This window comes from Myotis lucifugus, unplaced genomic scaffold (genome assembly GCF_000147115.1).
Source record: "Myotis lucifugus unplaced genomic scaffold, Myoluc2.0 scaffold_169, whole genome shotgun sequence".
NCBI lineage: Eukaryota > Metazoa > Chordata > Mammalia > Chiroptera > Vespertilionidae > Myotis > Myotis lucifugus.
The window spans coordinates 2,578,579-2,596,250 of record NW_005871217.1 but is presented as its reverse complement, the minus strand read 5'-3'; the positions used below and the strand labels follow the sequence as shown (position 1 = coordinate 2,596,250).

Sequence of the window (17,672 nt, the reverse complement as noted above, 5' to 3'; positions counted from 1 at the left end):
GATTTAATGTGTAAACTTCACTAATATGTATCAATTTTATTTTGCATAATCTACTGCTACACAAAGCAAAATGCTGAGGGGAAGAGATTGAAGTATATAGACATACATTTTAGTCCTCTTCCCCAAAATAGTGGAGAAACGATAATTAGGAAAAATTTGTCAAGACAGGTACTTGACCAATTTGATGCCTCCCTGGGTTTGTGTGCCACATGTTTTTTGCTGCATTAAAATTCATGTGCTTTAGTCTCTAAACCAATGAAGTGTTTTCAGATTAGTAGGAATCTTATGTATCATAACCAAATGGATATATAGTCAAGCCTCAGCAATATGGCCATGAGTTTTTTTGAAGTAAATTTTCTTATTCAGAGAATTAAACTTTATTTTTTAAAGTAGCAGAAGTGGTCCAAATTCTAGTCATATTCTAAAGTATATTATATCTTTCCCTGTATTTTGCTCAGCAAATATTTACTGAACTCTAGAGAAGTCTAGGCTATGGTAAGATTTGTGTGTCATCAAAAAATAGGTGATAATTTCCCTAAGCCGGTTTGACTCCGTGGATAGAACATTGGCCTGCAGACTGAAGGGTCCCAGGTTCGATATCGGTCAAGGGCACATGCCCGGGTTGCGGGCTTGATCCCCAGTAGGGGGCATGCAGGAGGCAGCCAATCAATGATTCTCTCTCATCACTGATGTTTCTATTTCTCTCTCCCTTCCTCTCTGAAATCAATAAAAATATATTTAAAAAAATAAAAATAAAAATAGGTGATAATTGAGCATATTAAAAGGGGCAAGATCACCAAAAAGGAGTGGAATTTTAGACTGGGTATGAGTATTAGAGAAATAATAGGGCCCAGGTCTCCTATTTATCCAGCAGGCAAGATTATTACACCAAACTCAAAATCAATTAACACCTGTGAGAGACCCAACGCATTTCTTTTACTGGCCAATATCGCAGATGACTATACTGTCTGCATTCTACTGGGAGACATACACCGAGGGAGTATAGGAAATCTTATGTGGAAGTTCCTATACATCATCATTTCATTTTTAGCTTCAAATAAGCACTTGGAAAGAGAAGAACTCACCTGGTTTCCTCTTTGATCTACAGATTCTTTGTAGCAGATGAGGAGAGGGCCAATGAGCCCTGAAGCCAGATCTCTCTCTTGATTAACGAAGCTTGAATAATATCGCGTCAGGCACCGAGGATCTGATTTAGTTGGCCCATCTTCTACAGTCACTGTCCATCTGTACTTGAATATATTTCCTGGCAGAATTGGCATATCTTTCAGATGTTTCACACCTACCCACATCCAAACCCCAGAATAGCTTGATTAGAATATAACAAGCCACACATTGGTAATCATGTTGCTATTGCAAGAGCTTTACACATCTAGATGTACATATGTTTTTCAATAAATGGAAACTAAATTTGCACCTATTACAAGTTTAAGATTCAAACAATTTTTTAAAAATATATTTTTACTGATTTCAGAGAGGAAGGGAGAAGGAAGGAGGGAGGGAAGGAGGGAGGGAGGGAGGCAGAGAGAAAGAGAGAGACAGAGACAGAGACATCAGTGATAAGAATCATTGACTGGCTGCTTCCTGCATGCCCCACACTAGGGACCAAGCCTGCAACCTGGGCATGTGCCCTGACCAGGAATCGAACCATGACCTCCTCGTTCATGGGTCGATGCTCAACCACTGAGCAATGCCGTTGGGCACCCCCATAATTTTCTAAAACTACATATGTGTGTTTAAAGCAACAATTGTAGCATTTTCTTGTAAGCATTATAAAATACATAAATGAAATACATCTGGAAATTGTAGCACAAAGGATTGTGGGTGATAAATGTGCCTATATGGTGCATAACAGCTGGGGCGGGCCCAGCACAATTTTAGTTGTTATTGAGACTGTGACCTCATCTGTACCTACAGGTAAGTAAGAACTATAAAACTGAGTTGACACTTACCTTTTGGCCATCTCCCTTCATGCAAAGGCCTGACATCAGTGATTCCATGAGGGAAGATGTTATATGGTCGGCTTGCTTGATTCTTAAATACAATCTGAAAGTATAAATGAGCTAGATCAAGTCCTAAGACAACCAGGATCAAGAAGAAAGGTGTGGCCTATATCCAGAGAACAAAAGCTTCTCTACATCCACATTATTGGGGTTTGTTCTTTTTTTCAAGATTCTTTTGTCTATGGGGGTCCTTTGCAATTCTATCTATATTTTAGGATTAGCCTGTCAATTTATGCAAAAAAGGCAGTTGGAATTTTGATAGGGATTGACTTGAATCCTAATAATAAAAGGCTAATATGCAAATCAACTGAATGGCGGAACAACTGGTAGCTATGATGCGCACTGATCACCAGGGGCAGACGCTCAACGCAGGAGCTGCCCCCTGGTGGTCAGTGCACTCTCACAGGGGGAGTGCCGCTCAGCCAGAAGCCCTGAGCCAGGCTCATGGCTGACTAGCGCAGGGGTGGTGGCAGCACTAAGGATGTCCGACTGCTGGCCTAAGCTGTCAGTCGGACATCCAACGAGGGCTCCCAGATTACAAGGGAGTGCAGCCCGGACTGAGGGACCTCCCCCCCCCCAAGTGCATGAATGTTGTGCACTGGGCCTCTAGTCTGTAGATAAATTTGGAAGAGTCTTCACAGTAATTGATTCTTCCAATCCATGAACATAATATGTCTTTCCATTTATTTACATCTTTAAATTATCTAAGCAGTGATTAGTAGTTTTCAGTGCACAAGTCCATGTAATACCCTTTGTAATACTTATAGCAAAAAATAAAAAAATAAAAAAATAAAAAAAAAGAACTATAAAAAAAACACACACACACACACAAAAAAAAGAATATACAGAAATATAATTTTTTTAATATTGATTTTGTATCTCACAACCTTGCTAAACTTGTTTATTCTAACAGCTTTTTAGCAGGATTTTCTACAAATAAGATTATGTTATTTACAAATAATCTTCCTTTTCAATCCAAATGCCTCTAATTCCTTTTTGTGGGTGTGTGGCTCATTTCACTGGCTTCCAGAGCAATATTAAATAGAAGTGACAAGAGTGGACATCTTAACTTGTTCCCAATCTCTAGGGGAAAACATTCAGTTTTTCACCACATTACAAAGTTTTCTTAGATGTTCTTCAAGTTAAGGACCTTGACTTCTGTTGCTAGTTCACTCAGAGTTTTTTTCCGATCATGAATGGGTAGTGGATTTTGTCAAACCCCTTTCTCCACCTATTATGTGATCATGTGCTTCTTTTCTTTTATTGAAATACTATGGTGTAGTTCATTACAGGCTGCCCAAAAATAGACTATGAGCCAAATTTGGTTCACAGGCAATAGTTTGCTGATTCCTGTACTATATAATTGGTGGGAAAAGTTTTAGAAGGGTATGTATCAAAGCCTAAGCAATGAATATTTCAAAGGAGTGGCAGGTTTAAGGAGTGGCATTAAATTTGTATTGTATACACTCATATTTTTAAACCAATTTATAATACACATTTGTTTGTGTAGTATTTATGATTTTGAAAAGATAATGCCCATTAGAGATAAGGCTGAATTATGAAGTTTTAAGAATCTCAAATCCCTCCAGACTTTTTCTTCTTACCCAACCTTATAGCCTTTCTTCAACTTACCAACAGCGTATCTCCAACTTCTCCATAAAGTAAAGGTCCCAGGATTCCTGATTCATATTGAATAGCTTCACGAGTTTTAAATGTTTCATTTGTGTATGCCATAAATCGGACTTTTTTGTACTTTCTACCAATCCGCTGAGGACCATTATTCAAATATAGACTTTTATAACTGCTGTATGAGAAACAAAAAGATGAGAGGTTGAAATGGAGAATTCTAGGGAGAGGACAGGTAGCTAAAATCCAACTCTAAAACAGCTGAATGATTTAATCAAGGAAAAGAGTGGGAAAAGTACAAGCATCCTTGATGCTTAACTATTTTTTTAAATTAAAACTTTATTGTTGAAAGTATTACATGTCCCCTTCTTTCCCCCATTAACCCCTTCTAGCCTGCCCCAGCCTGTCCCAGGCCTTCACCACCCTACTGTCTGTGTCCATGGGTCATGCATATAGGCATACAAGTTCTTTGGTTGATCACTTCCCACCTACCTACCCCCCCCCACCTTTCCTCTGAGATTCTGCATTCTGTTCTATGCTTTTATGTCTCTGGATCTAGTTTGTTCATCAGTTTATTTTGTTCATTCAATTCCACGTAGGAGTGAGATCATGTGATACTTGTCTTTCTCTGACTGGCTTATTTCACTTAGCATACCACTCCCCAGGTCCCTTCATACATCCTTGATGCTTAGCTTTTTTAGTTTCCAAACATATTAATGTACTTGACATTTGACATCATACCTGCACCTACCCCAAATGTGGTTTGAAGATTTATTGTTTCGAATAACTAGGAAGAACTTTTTGAGTATTGGGAAGAGATAGTAGCAGGAGTCAAAAGGTGCTTACCTGTCATTGGGGGAGGGGACTGAGGGAGCATAGTCCCAGTCCTCCTCTTCAGCAGCAATATAGTGGACCCAAGTTTTAGGATGCTTCTTGGCAACTGAGCGGGCTTGGATAAAGGAAGAAGGGTCATCATCATCAAACCTGACAAAATCCATGTCAGGGTCATAAGTATCATCATCCTCATATTCCTCTTCTTGATTATTTTTCTTCCGTAGTTGGGGTTCCTCTGGGCAGCTATCCACTTTAACATAAGCTTCCATACCATCTGGAGTCAGACAAACAAAACAATGTCAAATTCCTACAAAACTTTCTTGCCTTCACTTCTGACATCATTCTCTGTCATGAGGCCTTCAAGGCCCTCCCTCTTTTTTAAAAAAAAAGTATTTTTATTGATTTCCTAGAGGGAGAAAGAGACAGAAATAGAAACATCAATGATGAGAGAGAATCATTGATCAGCTGTCTCCTGCATGCCCTACATTTTCTCATAAAACATCTCTTCAGCTATGTATGACCTGACATCTCTCCACAGTATCAAGGCCTAGGTAATGGGATCAGGCTAGAAAACCAATAATATACTGTCCTCCTCACTTTTTCCACTTCATTTATCCTGAACCCATCTACCTTGCCTCTATTACAGGCATTTAACTAAAATGTCACCAATACTACAAGTACGCAAGCCCTCTTATACTCAGGGCAACACCTTTACTCTGAAAGCTGGCAACCAGGGAATCTCAGTTGAGGTCTAACATAATCCTATACTGGACAGTGGACAGAAAATGTAATTAAAATAAGAGCTGGATACTTATCATACTAGTTTTTAAGATCCACAAGTATTACCATGTTGGTGCGAAGAGATATGGCAAAACAGTAGAAACTGGCCAAGGTCCATCAGGTGTGTCTGAGCAGTAAGGAAAGTTATTGGTGAGATCTCCAAGGAGGCCTGTCGATGGTTCCTCACAAGAAATGTGTGACCTTCAAGGACAATTGAGTGCACTTCGGGGGCGGTGCCCATTCCAATCACATGCCAATAGACCAATTTCTTGTGACATCCGATCAGACCTGTAAAGTTGTAATAAGATAGCTATGGTCATGAAGTAGAGAAACTTAAATGGAAAACATTTTCTAAGATAGGATGGACAGCCTGGCCGGTGTGGCTCAGTGGTTGAGCATCGACCTATGAACCAAGGGTTCACAGTTCAATTCCCAGTCAGGGCACATGCCTGGGTTGTGGACTCAGCTGATCAATGATTCTCTCATCATTGATGTTTCTATCTCTCTCCCCCTCATCATTCCTCTCTGAAATCAATGAAAACATTTAAAAATGAATAGGATGAACAAATTGACCTTATAAAGTTTATTATCTTGACTTGGAACCAAACTTTCTAAGGACTCTGGGGTACTGTGAAAGCAACAGCTCTTGCCAGAGTCAGGAATGATTGTCATGCTGCTAATTCTAATTCCAATGGGTATTTTTTAGTTTTCATTTGCACCTGTTGACCATTCATTCCTTCTTGTGATTCTCTCCTTCTATGCCAACACCTCTCTGGGTTTTGTTCCCCTGTTGTTTAAAGTGCTTCTTCTGTCTCCTTCCCTGATCCCTCCTTCTCTACTCACCCATTAGATGACAGATCACCTCAGTGCTCAGCTTTAGGCCTTATTTTCTTGTTGATCAATATTTTCTCCCTGATCAATAACATCGATTCTCATGGTGTTAATGATCATCCATATGCTGATAACTCTCCTGTTTCAGACCTCTCCCATAACTCCAGACTCATACAACTGCCTTTTCACTATCTTCACCTGGATTATTTCATAAAACCCACACGTCCAAAATCAAATTTGAGATCTTTATTACCTCATCTTCTTTCAGAGAGCCTCATTTCAGTGATTGGTACCATCCTGCATTCAATTATGTGAGAGTTATTATAGTCTTCACTCTCACTTTTTACATCCAATCTAACACCAATTGTGACAATGTGATTAATAACACTAATATTTACTGAGCATTTTTTATTTCAAGCACTGTCCAAAGTCTTTTCCAAGTTTTAACTCATTCACTCCTCACAATAACCCTATGAATGTAGAAATTACTATCATCCTCCTTCTCTTAGAGGAAACTCATGTCCAGGGAGGTTCATTAACTTGCTCAAATTTGAACCCAAGCAACTAAATATTTAGATATCATACTGTTAACTACTAGGGCACAGCTGTTTTCTATTTTGGCTCCCAGAGCCTTCAGATATATATTTTTTTCACTATCATTACTACCCCAACCATCTTAAGCCAAGCTAGCTACCATTATCTCTTACCTGAACCACTGGAATAGCTTCGTTACAGGTCTTCCCACATCTGGTCATACTCCCTTCCAAGCTTTCCACTCACAAGGAAATTTATGTGGTATGTTTGCATTTCAGAGCTGATTGTAGTATGCTTCAGCCCAAAACCCTTCAGTGACTCCCATTCCATATAGAATCAAGTCCAAACTCTCTAGGAAGGCCTAGAAATCCCTGAATAGCTGGATCCCTGTACCTCCCCAGTCTCATCTCACATCACCTCATTTCCCTATTCCCAATCTTGTTTCAACACTCAATATAAATGGCACTTCCTTAGGGAAGCCTTCTCTGATCCCCAGTCTAGATCAGTCTCCTTTATTGTATGTTCACATATGATTATGCAATTTTCCTTCGAATTCTTGGTTTGTAATTTTGTATTTATTATTATGATTATTTGATTACAACATGTCTGCCTATTATGCTATAAGCTATGTGAGAGCAGGGACTTTCATGATTTGAAAGTTCATTTCTTTTCTAATTCTAAAATCATGCATATTCATGATAGAATGATTGGAAATACCGCAAAGAATTAAGGGAATACCTGTCCTCGTCCTTTATTATTTTCGTGTTTCTAAATTTTCCATTTTCCTCTTTCTTGGTTTACATTCCAGTTTTACTTAATACATCTTGAATGGCTTCTAAAGGCTACCATTTCTAAAAATGTCTTTATTCTTCCCCCAATGCTGATTTACAGTTTGGCTATGAATTCTAGGTTGAAAATGACTTCTACCTTAGAACTTTGAAGTACTGCTTCATTATATTGCCAATCTAATTCTCATGTCTTTGTATGTGACTGTTTCTCCCAGGTCTCTGTGTTCTCAGAATTCCACAATAATAATTTTGTGTTGGGATCTTATTTATTTATTTATCCTGCTGTGAAATTTTAATACAAAGACTCAAATCTTTTTATTCTTTTTTAATATATTTTATTGATTTTGTACAGAGAGGAAGGGAGAGGGATAGAGAGTTAGAAACATCGATGAGAGAGAAACATCGACCAGCTGCCTCCTGCACACCTCCTACTGGGGATGTGCCCGCAACTAAGGTACATGTCCTTGACTGGAATCGAACCTGGGACCCTTCAGTCCGCAGGCCGACGCTCTATCCACTGAGCCAAATCAGTTAGGGCAAATCTTTTTATTCTTAACACATTTCTTTAATTTTTAAGATCTATATTTAAACATATTCTTAATCTCTTTTTTGTTTTACTGAGAGATTTTTTTCTATTTGACCTACCTTCTATTGAGTTTGTATTTTGACCATTGTAGTCCTAATTTTGTGAGCATATTGGTGTTTGATTATTTTTTCATAGAATCCTATTATTACTTTATTAATGAAGGATCTTGTTGAATCTTTAAATATATATATATTTATTGATTTCAGAGAGGAAGGGAAAGAGAGATAGAAACATCAATGATGAGAGAGAATCATTGATCAGCTGCTTTCTGCACACCCCCTACTGGGGATCGAGCCCCAAACCCGGGCATGTGCCCTTGGCTGGAATTGAACCCGGGACCCTTCAATCCGTAGGCCAACACTCTATCCACTGAGCCAAACCGGCTAGGGCGAACCTGAGGATTCTTCAGCGAGTGTATACATACCTGGAAGAGACCGGTTTACATAGCCATTGATTGTGTGCATTTCAGTCCGGGGCCGAGCAGATGCAGGATTGGTAGCCTGTGTGGAGGACTCATATGTTTCTGAATGCCAACTTTTTCCTGATGAGAGAGGATGCAAATGTAGGCCCAACTGAGTGTCTGTCTCATGACTGACCCTCCTTTTCTTCTTCCCTCTCTCCCATGGGGTAAAGACCGCTCACACCTTAAGCATTTCTTCTTCTTTTTTAAAAAAAATTTTTTTTTATTGATTTCAGAAAGGAAGGAGAGGGAGAGAAAGATAGAAACATCAATGATGAGAGAAAACATCGATTCCCAGTCAGGGAACATGCCCGGGGTGTGGGAGGCGGCTGATCAATGATTCTCTCTCATTGTTCATGTTTCTGTATCTCTCTTCTTCTCCCTTACACCCTGAAATCAATAAAAATAAATAAGTAAATAAATAAAAGTTAAGAGGTGAAGATAAAAGAAGGTATATTCATTGAAGCAGAGAGTAGAATGGTGGTTTCCAAGAGCTGGGATGGGGGAAATGGGGAGATATTAGTCAAGGGTTCAAACTTTCAGTTTTAAAATGAATAAGTTCTGGGGACAGAAAGCACAGGCATGATAATCACAGTTACTAAGAGAGTGTTGAAAAAAAAAGAGTGTGTTGAACACTGGAAATACGCTGAGAGTAGATTTCACGTACACTTGCCACACGCAAATGGTCACTGTGAGAAGATGGATGTCAAATTAGCTTGACTGTAGTTAACTATTTCACTTTATGTATGTAAAATCATCACCTTAAATATATGCAATGTACAATTTTTACTAAAATTTTCTTAAGCAAAAAGTCCTTTTTTGTGGATTTAATGAGGGATTAGGCTAACCTGTGACCCAGCTCCTGTATCTTCTTACCTCAGCTGCCAATGAAACCATGGGTGCATTTAGGGGTGGGGATTCATTGTCATTTCCACCTCCTTCATTTCTGAACAGTAAAGTAGTTTATGATCTTTCTAGAATCACTTCTGGACAATAGCAGCTCTCATTTCAAGTACCAGAATAAGTTAATATATGTGTTTTCTTTCAGGAGTTCAAAATTCAGATTGCAGCTCACTAACCTTCATCAAATACAGCAAAAAGTAGTACAAATTCGTGTGTCCTTTCTTTGGCCAGACTCCCTGCAAAAGAAGCGAGGGCATTCACTGTCTATTGAAAATCCTTTCCCAGCAAACTGACACTAGGAGGAGACATTGCTTCATCAACAGCCTGAGAGTAGCACAGATGTAGTCCTTTGTCTCTTGTTAACTTTACCATAACATCATTTCTTTGGTGTGAGGCCTCCTATACCAATGCTTCTAAAACTCTTTGGGTGCTCGCTTCGGCCGCACATATACTAACATTGGGACGATACAGAGAAGATAGCATGGCCCCTGCGCAAGGATGACACGCAAATTCGTGAAGCGTTCCATATTAAAAACAAACAAACAACTATTTGGGGTAAAGAACCTTTTTTTTTTTCAAATTTCAAATTTGTTGCAGACCACGACTTTTGTAAAATGTAATAAAAATGAATTACTAGCCCAGCTGGCATAGCTCAGTGGTTGAGCATCAACCTATGAACCAAGAGGTTGTGGTTTGATTCCTGGTTAGGGCACATGCCCGGGGTTGCAGGCTCCATCCCAGTGTGAGGTGGGAAGAGATTAACCAAAGAACTTATATGCATATATGCATTACCTATGGACACAGACAATAGGGTGGTGAAGGCCTGGGACGGGGCGGGAACCAGGTGGAGGGAGGCAATGGGGGGGAAAAAAGGGACACCTGTAATAATCTCAAAATAAAGATTTAAAATATATATATATATATATTTTAAAAGATATATAAAATACAAGCCTATACAATTATATTTTATATAGTATATACATATGTGTTCAGAGCAAATATAAGAGAAAAAGAAAAATTACAAAATGTGCCTATAAGCAATTAACATAGAGAATTTCTATTATGTTTAACATTTTTACTTCTGCAGTTGTAAATGAACAAAAAAGTTGTGAGCAAAATAACAAGTATCTATATTAAACACCTCAGTCACACTTTAAATGAACACCATGTACACCAATATTTAGAATTGTTAATGTTAAAAATGAGCTTGCTTCATGTGTTAATGGTTGAATTTGTTGGCTGTCTTTCTTAGCATTGTATTTCTTCATTTTGGGGGAAAGTTTTCTTTGAAGCCTTAGTTTGAGTAGGAAGATTTTTGGTTATGATATTCCCCTTTTGTCTCTCTTGTACCCTGGCTGTTTGGAAAGTAAAAGTTGGACAAAGAAAGTAACTCACCTATACAAATTTAAAATACAAGCAAAGTTATCGAAAAACACTTTAATTATTTTATTTTTAAAATTATCAAGTAGGGGCCCTAGCCGATTTGGCTCAGTGGATAGAGCATCGGCCTGTGGAATGAAAGGTTTCGGGTTTGATTCCGGTCAAGGACATGTACCTCAGCTGCAGGCTCGATCCCTGGCCCTTGTTGGGACGTGTGTAGGAGGCAACCAATCAATGTGTCTCTCTCACATCGATGTTTCTCTGTCTCTCTCTCCCCTTCCCTTCCACTCTCTCTAAAATTCAATGGAAAAAATATCCTCAGGTGAGGAATAACAAAAAAACAAAACCAAACAAAAAGTGCATTGTGGCAACATAGGATGAACACCTGTTTCTATAGGAAACTAGATTACGCTCCTTTTCATGGGCATGATGCTAGGGGAAAGGAACCTCTTTCAGATTAAAGAACATAAATGTTATCTTTTATGGACAAACCCAGATGTTGTATTTCCCTGCTTATTTTCTCTCAATCTTACCTTTTCTTGCACTTACCTTCTCTACAAACCAGGAGGGTTCCAATGAGACCTGCATTCAGGTCTTTCACCAGGTCCACATGAGAAAAATAGGAGTAGGTGAGACATGGTGGGTCAGAGGCCATTGGGCCATTCTCCTTCAGGACCTCCCAGACATAGGTATGACTGTCACCAGGAATGACTTTATCATCTTCCTTCTCCCTTTGGCTGGTCTGATCCTCATATTGAGCACCTAAAGCAAGAATGCATAAAATTGTCATTTTTATGCCCATTGTCCACTCAGGGAAACATATCAAGTTTATTGTCACCAGTAGATTCTACACAAGCAACAGCCTTTCTGCATCTTTATTTGGAAGATTAATAAGCAGGAGCTATAGCTCGGCCAGCGTGGCTCAGTTGTTGAGCCTATGAACCAGGCGGTCACGGTTTGATTCCCGGTCAGGGCACGTGCCTGGGTTGTGGGCTCAATCCCCATTGTGGGGTGTGTAGGAGGCAGCTGGTCAGTGATTCTCTCTCATCATTGTGGTTTCTATCGCTCTCTTCCTCTCCCTTCCTTTCTGAAATCAATAAAAAAAAGACAGGTATGCAAAGCCATAGAGATACAAAGCATATCAGTGGTTGCCTGGGACTAGGGGTGGGAATAGGGCTTGAACTTGAAAGAGAGAACTTCTTTAAGTGTCCTAAAGCTGGATTGTGTTGATGACTGCACAACTGTCTAAATTTACTAAAAGTCATCAAACTACCTTAAAGAGGTGAATTTTGTGGTATCTAATTTGTACCTCAATAAAGCTATTTAAAAATGCTATGAGGTAGCTATACACAAAAATCAATTTGAGATGGTGTGAAGGGTTAAATACTAAAACTTCTCGAGGAAAGCATAGAAGACAATCTTCATGACTTTGGGATAGGCAAATGTCTTAATAAACAGGACACAAAGTTCTAAAATAAAAGAAAAATGTGATAAATTTTTGTGTTTCATTAACTGTTGAATTTCTATGCTTCATTAACTTTAAGAACATGTGTTTATGAAAATAAAATTAAGATAGTAAAAATTCAACCCACAGACTAGAAGAAATGCAAATATTTATGTCATTGGATTTGTATTTTTGAATATAAAGTACCTCCACAAGTCAATAAGAAAATAATAAACTCATTTGTTTTCAACAGGATAAACACTTAAATACTAGATTAGATACTTTACAAAAGGATATGAGAAAAGTCAACAAACTTATAGAATGATATTCAACATCATCACAAATTTACTTGACAATCGTGGACTCCCAGACTAGTATAAGAAGGTCAGGAGCTTCTTGATCATAACATCCTATATAATAAAACCCTAATATGCAAATCGACCAAATGGTGGAATGACTGGTTGCTATGACACACACTGACCACCAGGGGACAGACGTTCAATGCAGGAGCTGCCCCCTGGTGGGGGGAGTGCCGCTCAGCCAGAAGCCGGGTTCACTCTCGGCTGGCGAGTGCAGTGGTGGTGGCAGGGAGCCTCTCCCGCCTCTGTGGCAGCACTAACGACCCCTTGGGGGATGTCTGCCTACAGACTGCGAGAGGGCACAGGCCGGGCTGAGGGACCCTCCCCCCCAGTGCAAGAATGTCGTGCACCGGGCCTCTAGTAAAAATACAAAGGCATGTTCTGACCAGTTTGGCTCAGTGGATAGAGCATCGACTGCGGACTGAAAGGTTTCAGGTTCGATTCCGGTCAAGGGCATGTACCTTGGTTGTGGGCACATCCCCAGTGGGGGATGTGCAGGAGGCAGCCCATTGATGTTTCTCTCTCATTGATGTTTCTGGCTCTCTATCCCTCTCCCTTCCTCTCTGTAAAAACTCAATAAAATATATATTTAAAAATATTTCTAAAATAAAAAAATATATAAAGGCACGTGATAGGACTATAAATCACATGGGCATTAGGCCATCACCTGACTGTGTTGTTCCTGAGCAGAACCACTGTAGATGCTTGTGTGAAAAATTATATAATCAATTCTCCCAAACCTCACCTGGCTTAGGGTACAAGTGCTATATACTGCACAATCTCTAAAATGCCCCTAGATTTATTTTAAATGCTCCCAAGTAGGTAAGCCCCATGGAAATAGCCAACCCAGCTCCAGCCAGAGCTTGGAATGATTTTTCCTCTATACCACCTGCCCTGTCCTATCTCCTTCCCCCAATCCAGGTCAGCCCTGGCCTCATGAGTGCAACCCAGAAAATTAAGGTCTTCCAATTTCAGAATGAGAAATTGGTCAACATATAAGCACAGTTAGGCTGTACAACATAGAGCATGTGCTCCAATAATTTATTAAGGATTTTCTTGAATCTTCGTGATCTATATCTATCTGGACAATATCATAGTCAATTGTGGCACCCTCTTCACTCCCTTCCTGCATTGTGAAGTTTAAGGAGAAGATCGTTGAAGTGGGGACTGTGGCCAAACAGGTTGTTTGTTTTAACGAGGTCAGCTTGTGCTTCTGCTAGTTGTCTCTCATCCCCTGGTGGCATCCATATTTAGAAACGGAGGGAGGGGAAGGAGAGAAAATATCTGAAAAGTCAGAATCTAAAAAAGGAGAAGGAAAATTCTGTTTCAACTTTATACCATGAGTCTTGGTTCCTCTCTAGTAAGTTTTCTGGGCATAGGAAGGCAGATGAAGTGGGAATTTTAGGATCTGTGGCTTGGATTCCCATGGGAGAAGAGGGGATCAAATAAAAATTCGGGGGATTAGACTAAAATGACAATGTTCTTAACTTCATGAAATAGGCCTAGGTTAGCCTCTTAACTCTACTATTCACTAGTTTTATGACCTTATACTCAATATTCTTCTACGCCAAGATGACAGGACAGTAGGAGGACATTTGACTCACCTTCAGATGCTTTCCAGTAGGAAACACCAACAGCATGAAGACTGACCGCATGAGAAGCCATGTTCTTAAGTGTAATGACCACTGTGTCAGAAACCTCAGCCCGAATGGTAGGACCCAGCAGACCTGCAAGAATGAGATGGACCACAAAGGTCACTTGGAGGGTGGCACTCCAGAAAACCTGTTTTTATGAAAGTTATGGTCTGAGTCACAGTGGAGAAGCATGTCTCTGTGGTTACTGATAAAAAGTGGTAGTCAGCCATAACCGGTTTGGCTCAGTGGATAGAGTGTCGGCCTGTGGACTGAAAGGTCCCGGGATCGATTCCAGTCAAGGGCATGTGCCTTGGTTGCGGGCACATCCCCAGTGGGGGGTGTGCAGGAGGCAGCTGGTCGATGTCTCTCTCTCATCGATGTTTCTAACTCTCTATCCCTCTCCCTTCCTCTCTGTAAAAAATCAATAAAAAATATTTTTTTAAAAAAGTGGTAGTCAAATGAATGAATGTAGAAACTGCTATTACCAGCTCAACTTTATGACTGTTCTGAGGACACAGTTCTGGCAATTCATTCAATGCATTCATTCATTTAACTAATAGTAGCTGAGTTCCTATTACAGTATATTCTAGAGACTGTCCTAGGCAGCAGAGATATAGTGAACAGGACAGATCATGGAGATCACATTTGAGAGACATTAAGCACATAAAAAATAAATAAGCCCAGCTGGTGTGGCTCCATGGTTGAGCGTTGACCCATGAACCAAGAGGTCATGGTTGATTTCCAGTCAGGGTACATGCAAGGGTTTCGGGCTCAATCCCCAGTAAGGGGCGTGCAGGAGGCAGCCAATCAATGATTCCTGAATAGGTGGGTTGATATCTCTCTTTAGAATTTGGGGATACTTGTCACCTATAATTTTTAGCAATAATTCTAAGATAGAAAATGTTTCATCTTAACATCTTGTTGCATGCTTATTTGACATCTAAGTGAAGGTATCAAGCAAGCAGTCAGAACTGAAGATATCAACTTAAAGATTATTAGCATAGAGATGATATTTTAAAGCTATAAGACTGAACAAGATCACCTAGGGACTGAAGGTAGAAAGAAAATAAAGCAAATGCAGGTCCACGACCCTTGGCACTCTAATATCTACAGTAAAAGCAGAGGAGGAGGGCCCAGCAGAAAAAAATGTGACTATTCACCCAGTATGTTTCCCCAATAGGTGGTAGTAGATACCCAGTTTTATAATAAACAACCAATACTGTTTTCATACCCATCCATGGTGGCCTGGGCTTGGCAGTGTTGAAAAGGTGATCCGTGAACTCTACAAAGACAGTCTTTTTGTATATGACTGAGGTGTTGAATGGAAAAGATCTTGGCACTTCAGGAGGAAACCTGTGTGAACAAAGGAAAAAGTTATATGATAAATCATAGCCCTAGCTGGTTTGGCTCAGTGGATAGAGCGTTGGCCTGAAGACTGAAGGGTTCCGGGTTTGATTCTGGTCAAGGGCACATGTCCAGGTTGCAGGCTCGATCCCCAGTGGAGGGTGTGCAGGAGGCAGCCAATAAATGATTCTCTCATCATTGATGTTTCTATCTCTCTCTCTCCCTTTTTCTCTGAGATCAATAAAAAAAATTTTTTTTTAAATGATAAATCAGCCCTAGCTGGTTTGGCTCAGTGGATAGAGCATTGGCCTGCAGACTGAAGGGTCCCAGGTTCGATTCCAGTCAAGGGCACATGCCCAGGTTGTGGGCTCGATCCCCAGTAGGGGGCGTGCAGGAGGCAGCCGATCAATGATTCTCTCTCATCATTGATGTTTCTCTGTTTCTTTTCTCTTCTCTTCTCTTCTCTTCCCTTCCCTTCCCTTCCCTTCCCTTCCCTTCCCTTCCCTTCCCTCCCCTCCCCTCCCCTCCCCTCCCCTCCCCTCCCCTCCCCTCCTCTTCTCTTCTCTCTCTCTCTCTCTCTCTCTCTCTCTCTCTCTCTCTCTCTCCCTTCCTCTCTGAAATCAATAAAAATATACTCTAAAAAGTGATATATCATATAAGTGATACCCATTCAGTGCATCAGCCAAAAAAACTCATGTGTCAAAGCAATAAGTACAGTATCCTTCAATTCCATCTCTAAAGCAGACTATAGCTTTTATCTAAGCACCTTGTATTCAAACTTTGTCAGTATGTACCTAAAATTATACTTCCTTTCATAGGGATACCAGAAATAAGGAATACAACAGAGAAAATGACTTCCAATGAAAACTATGTATATTGAGACCTACAGGAGCTATAATTTAGAGTCAATCCTCCATTAATACTAATTATTTCTTAAAATATATCTTTATTGCTTTCAGAGAAGAAGGAACAGGATGAGAGAGATAGAAACATCAGTGATGAAAGAGAATCATTGATTGGCTGCCTCCTGCACACCCCACACTGAGGATTGAGCCCACAACCTGGGCATGTGCCCTGACGGGGAATCAAACTGTGACCTCCTGGTTCATAGGTCGATGTTCAACCGCTGAGCCACACAGGCTGGGCTAATGCTTATTATTGTCTCCAGTCAGATACTCCCAATTATCCATTTATTTGTGGATCAGCTACTAAATCAGAAATTTTATAATTATATAAATGTTCCCAAAATGTTTGTTTCCTATGCCTAAAGGATAAAACTCTTTTAGGTGAAGGCTGGTTCCCAAAACCTTTTCCTCTCTCCCTACCTGACAAGTTAGGTTGTTGTTTCCTGAGGCCCAGTTTAGGTTGAGTAATCAAAAGGACCAATGCGAATCCTAGTGAAGAAGGCCCCCGTGAATTGGTAGAAAATACCAAGCGGTTGAGGTGAGTATTTCCACGCACTGGTTTTCATCTGCTAATTATTTTTGCACCCCAGGGAGTGTTTCTGCAGATTTCTATATGCCATAGAGAGCCTCTCCTGGCTTATGCTTCTGGACATCTAATCTCTCACCATATTTTACCAACTGGTTTTGTTTCAACAATCAAGAGACTATAGGCACAGGCATGGACATTTCGGGAATGAATATTCATGTGGAGAAAGCAAAGGCTCTTGCCCGGAAGAAAGTTTACACGTGCAGATCCTGGTCTCCAAACCTTGATCAGTCAAAAAAAAAAAAAACACAGCACTCACTCCCCCCACAGATGTATATTCATTCATTTATAAACCATACTAGAGGCCCAGTGCACGAATTTGTGCACATGTGGGGTCCCTCAGCCTGGCCACTGATCGGGGCCATCAGGGCTGTCTCGCCCAGTCCTGATCAGGGCCGATGGGGGCCGACCGGCCAGGGGGAGGGACCGAGGGAGGTTGGCCGGCCACACAGGTTAGTTGTGAAAGCATACTGACCACCAGAGGGCAGCTCCTGCAATGAGCATCTGGCCCCTGGTGGTCAGTGCACGTCATAGTGACCGGTCAACCAGTCGTTCGGTCGACCGGTCCTAACGGTCGCTTAGGCTTTCAAATATAGAGATACTACATGCCACTGTGCCATCACAAAACACATGCTAAAAGTAAATATGAAAAAAGAG

General features: G+C 40.4%; 1 protein-coding gene and 1 non-coding gene across 2 annotated transcripts in view; one reads left to right on the top strand and one right to left on the bottom strand.

The window, feature by feature from the left end:
* Nucleotides 1-17,672, bottom strand: part of F8 (coagulation factor VIII) — a 77,546-nt gene that overhangs the window by 46,642 nt on the left and 13,232 nt on the right. The window contains exons 2-11 of the mRNA XM_023759987.1: nt 15,412-15,533; nt 14,151-14,273; nt 11,293-11,505; nt 9,540-9,599; nt 8,425-8,541; nt 5,328-5,549; nt 4,494-4,755; nt 3,654-3,825; nt 1,971-2,064; nt 1,086-1,300 (exon numbers count right to left, since the gene is read on the bottom strand). Of these exons, the coding sequence (XP_023615755.1) occupies nt 1,086-1,300; nt 1,971-2,064; nt 3,654-3,825; nt 4,494-4,755; nt 5,328-5,549; nt 8,425-8,541; nt 9,540-9,599; nt 11,293-11,505; nt 14,151-14,273; nt 15,412-15,533 (1,600 nt within the window). The remainder of the gene's footprint in view (nt 1-1,085; nt 1,301-1,970; nt 2,065-3,653; nt 3,826-4,493; nt 4,756-5,327; nt 5,550-8,424; nt 8,542-9,539; nt 9,600-11,292; nt 11,506-14,150; nt 14,274-15,411; nt 15,534-17,672) is intronic.
* On the top strand, nt 9,791-9,896 carry LOC111827473. The gene has a single exon (XR_002831070.1). It is a non-coding gene; the product is annotated as a U6 spliceosomal RNA (small nuclear RNA).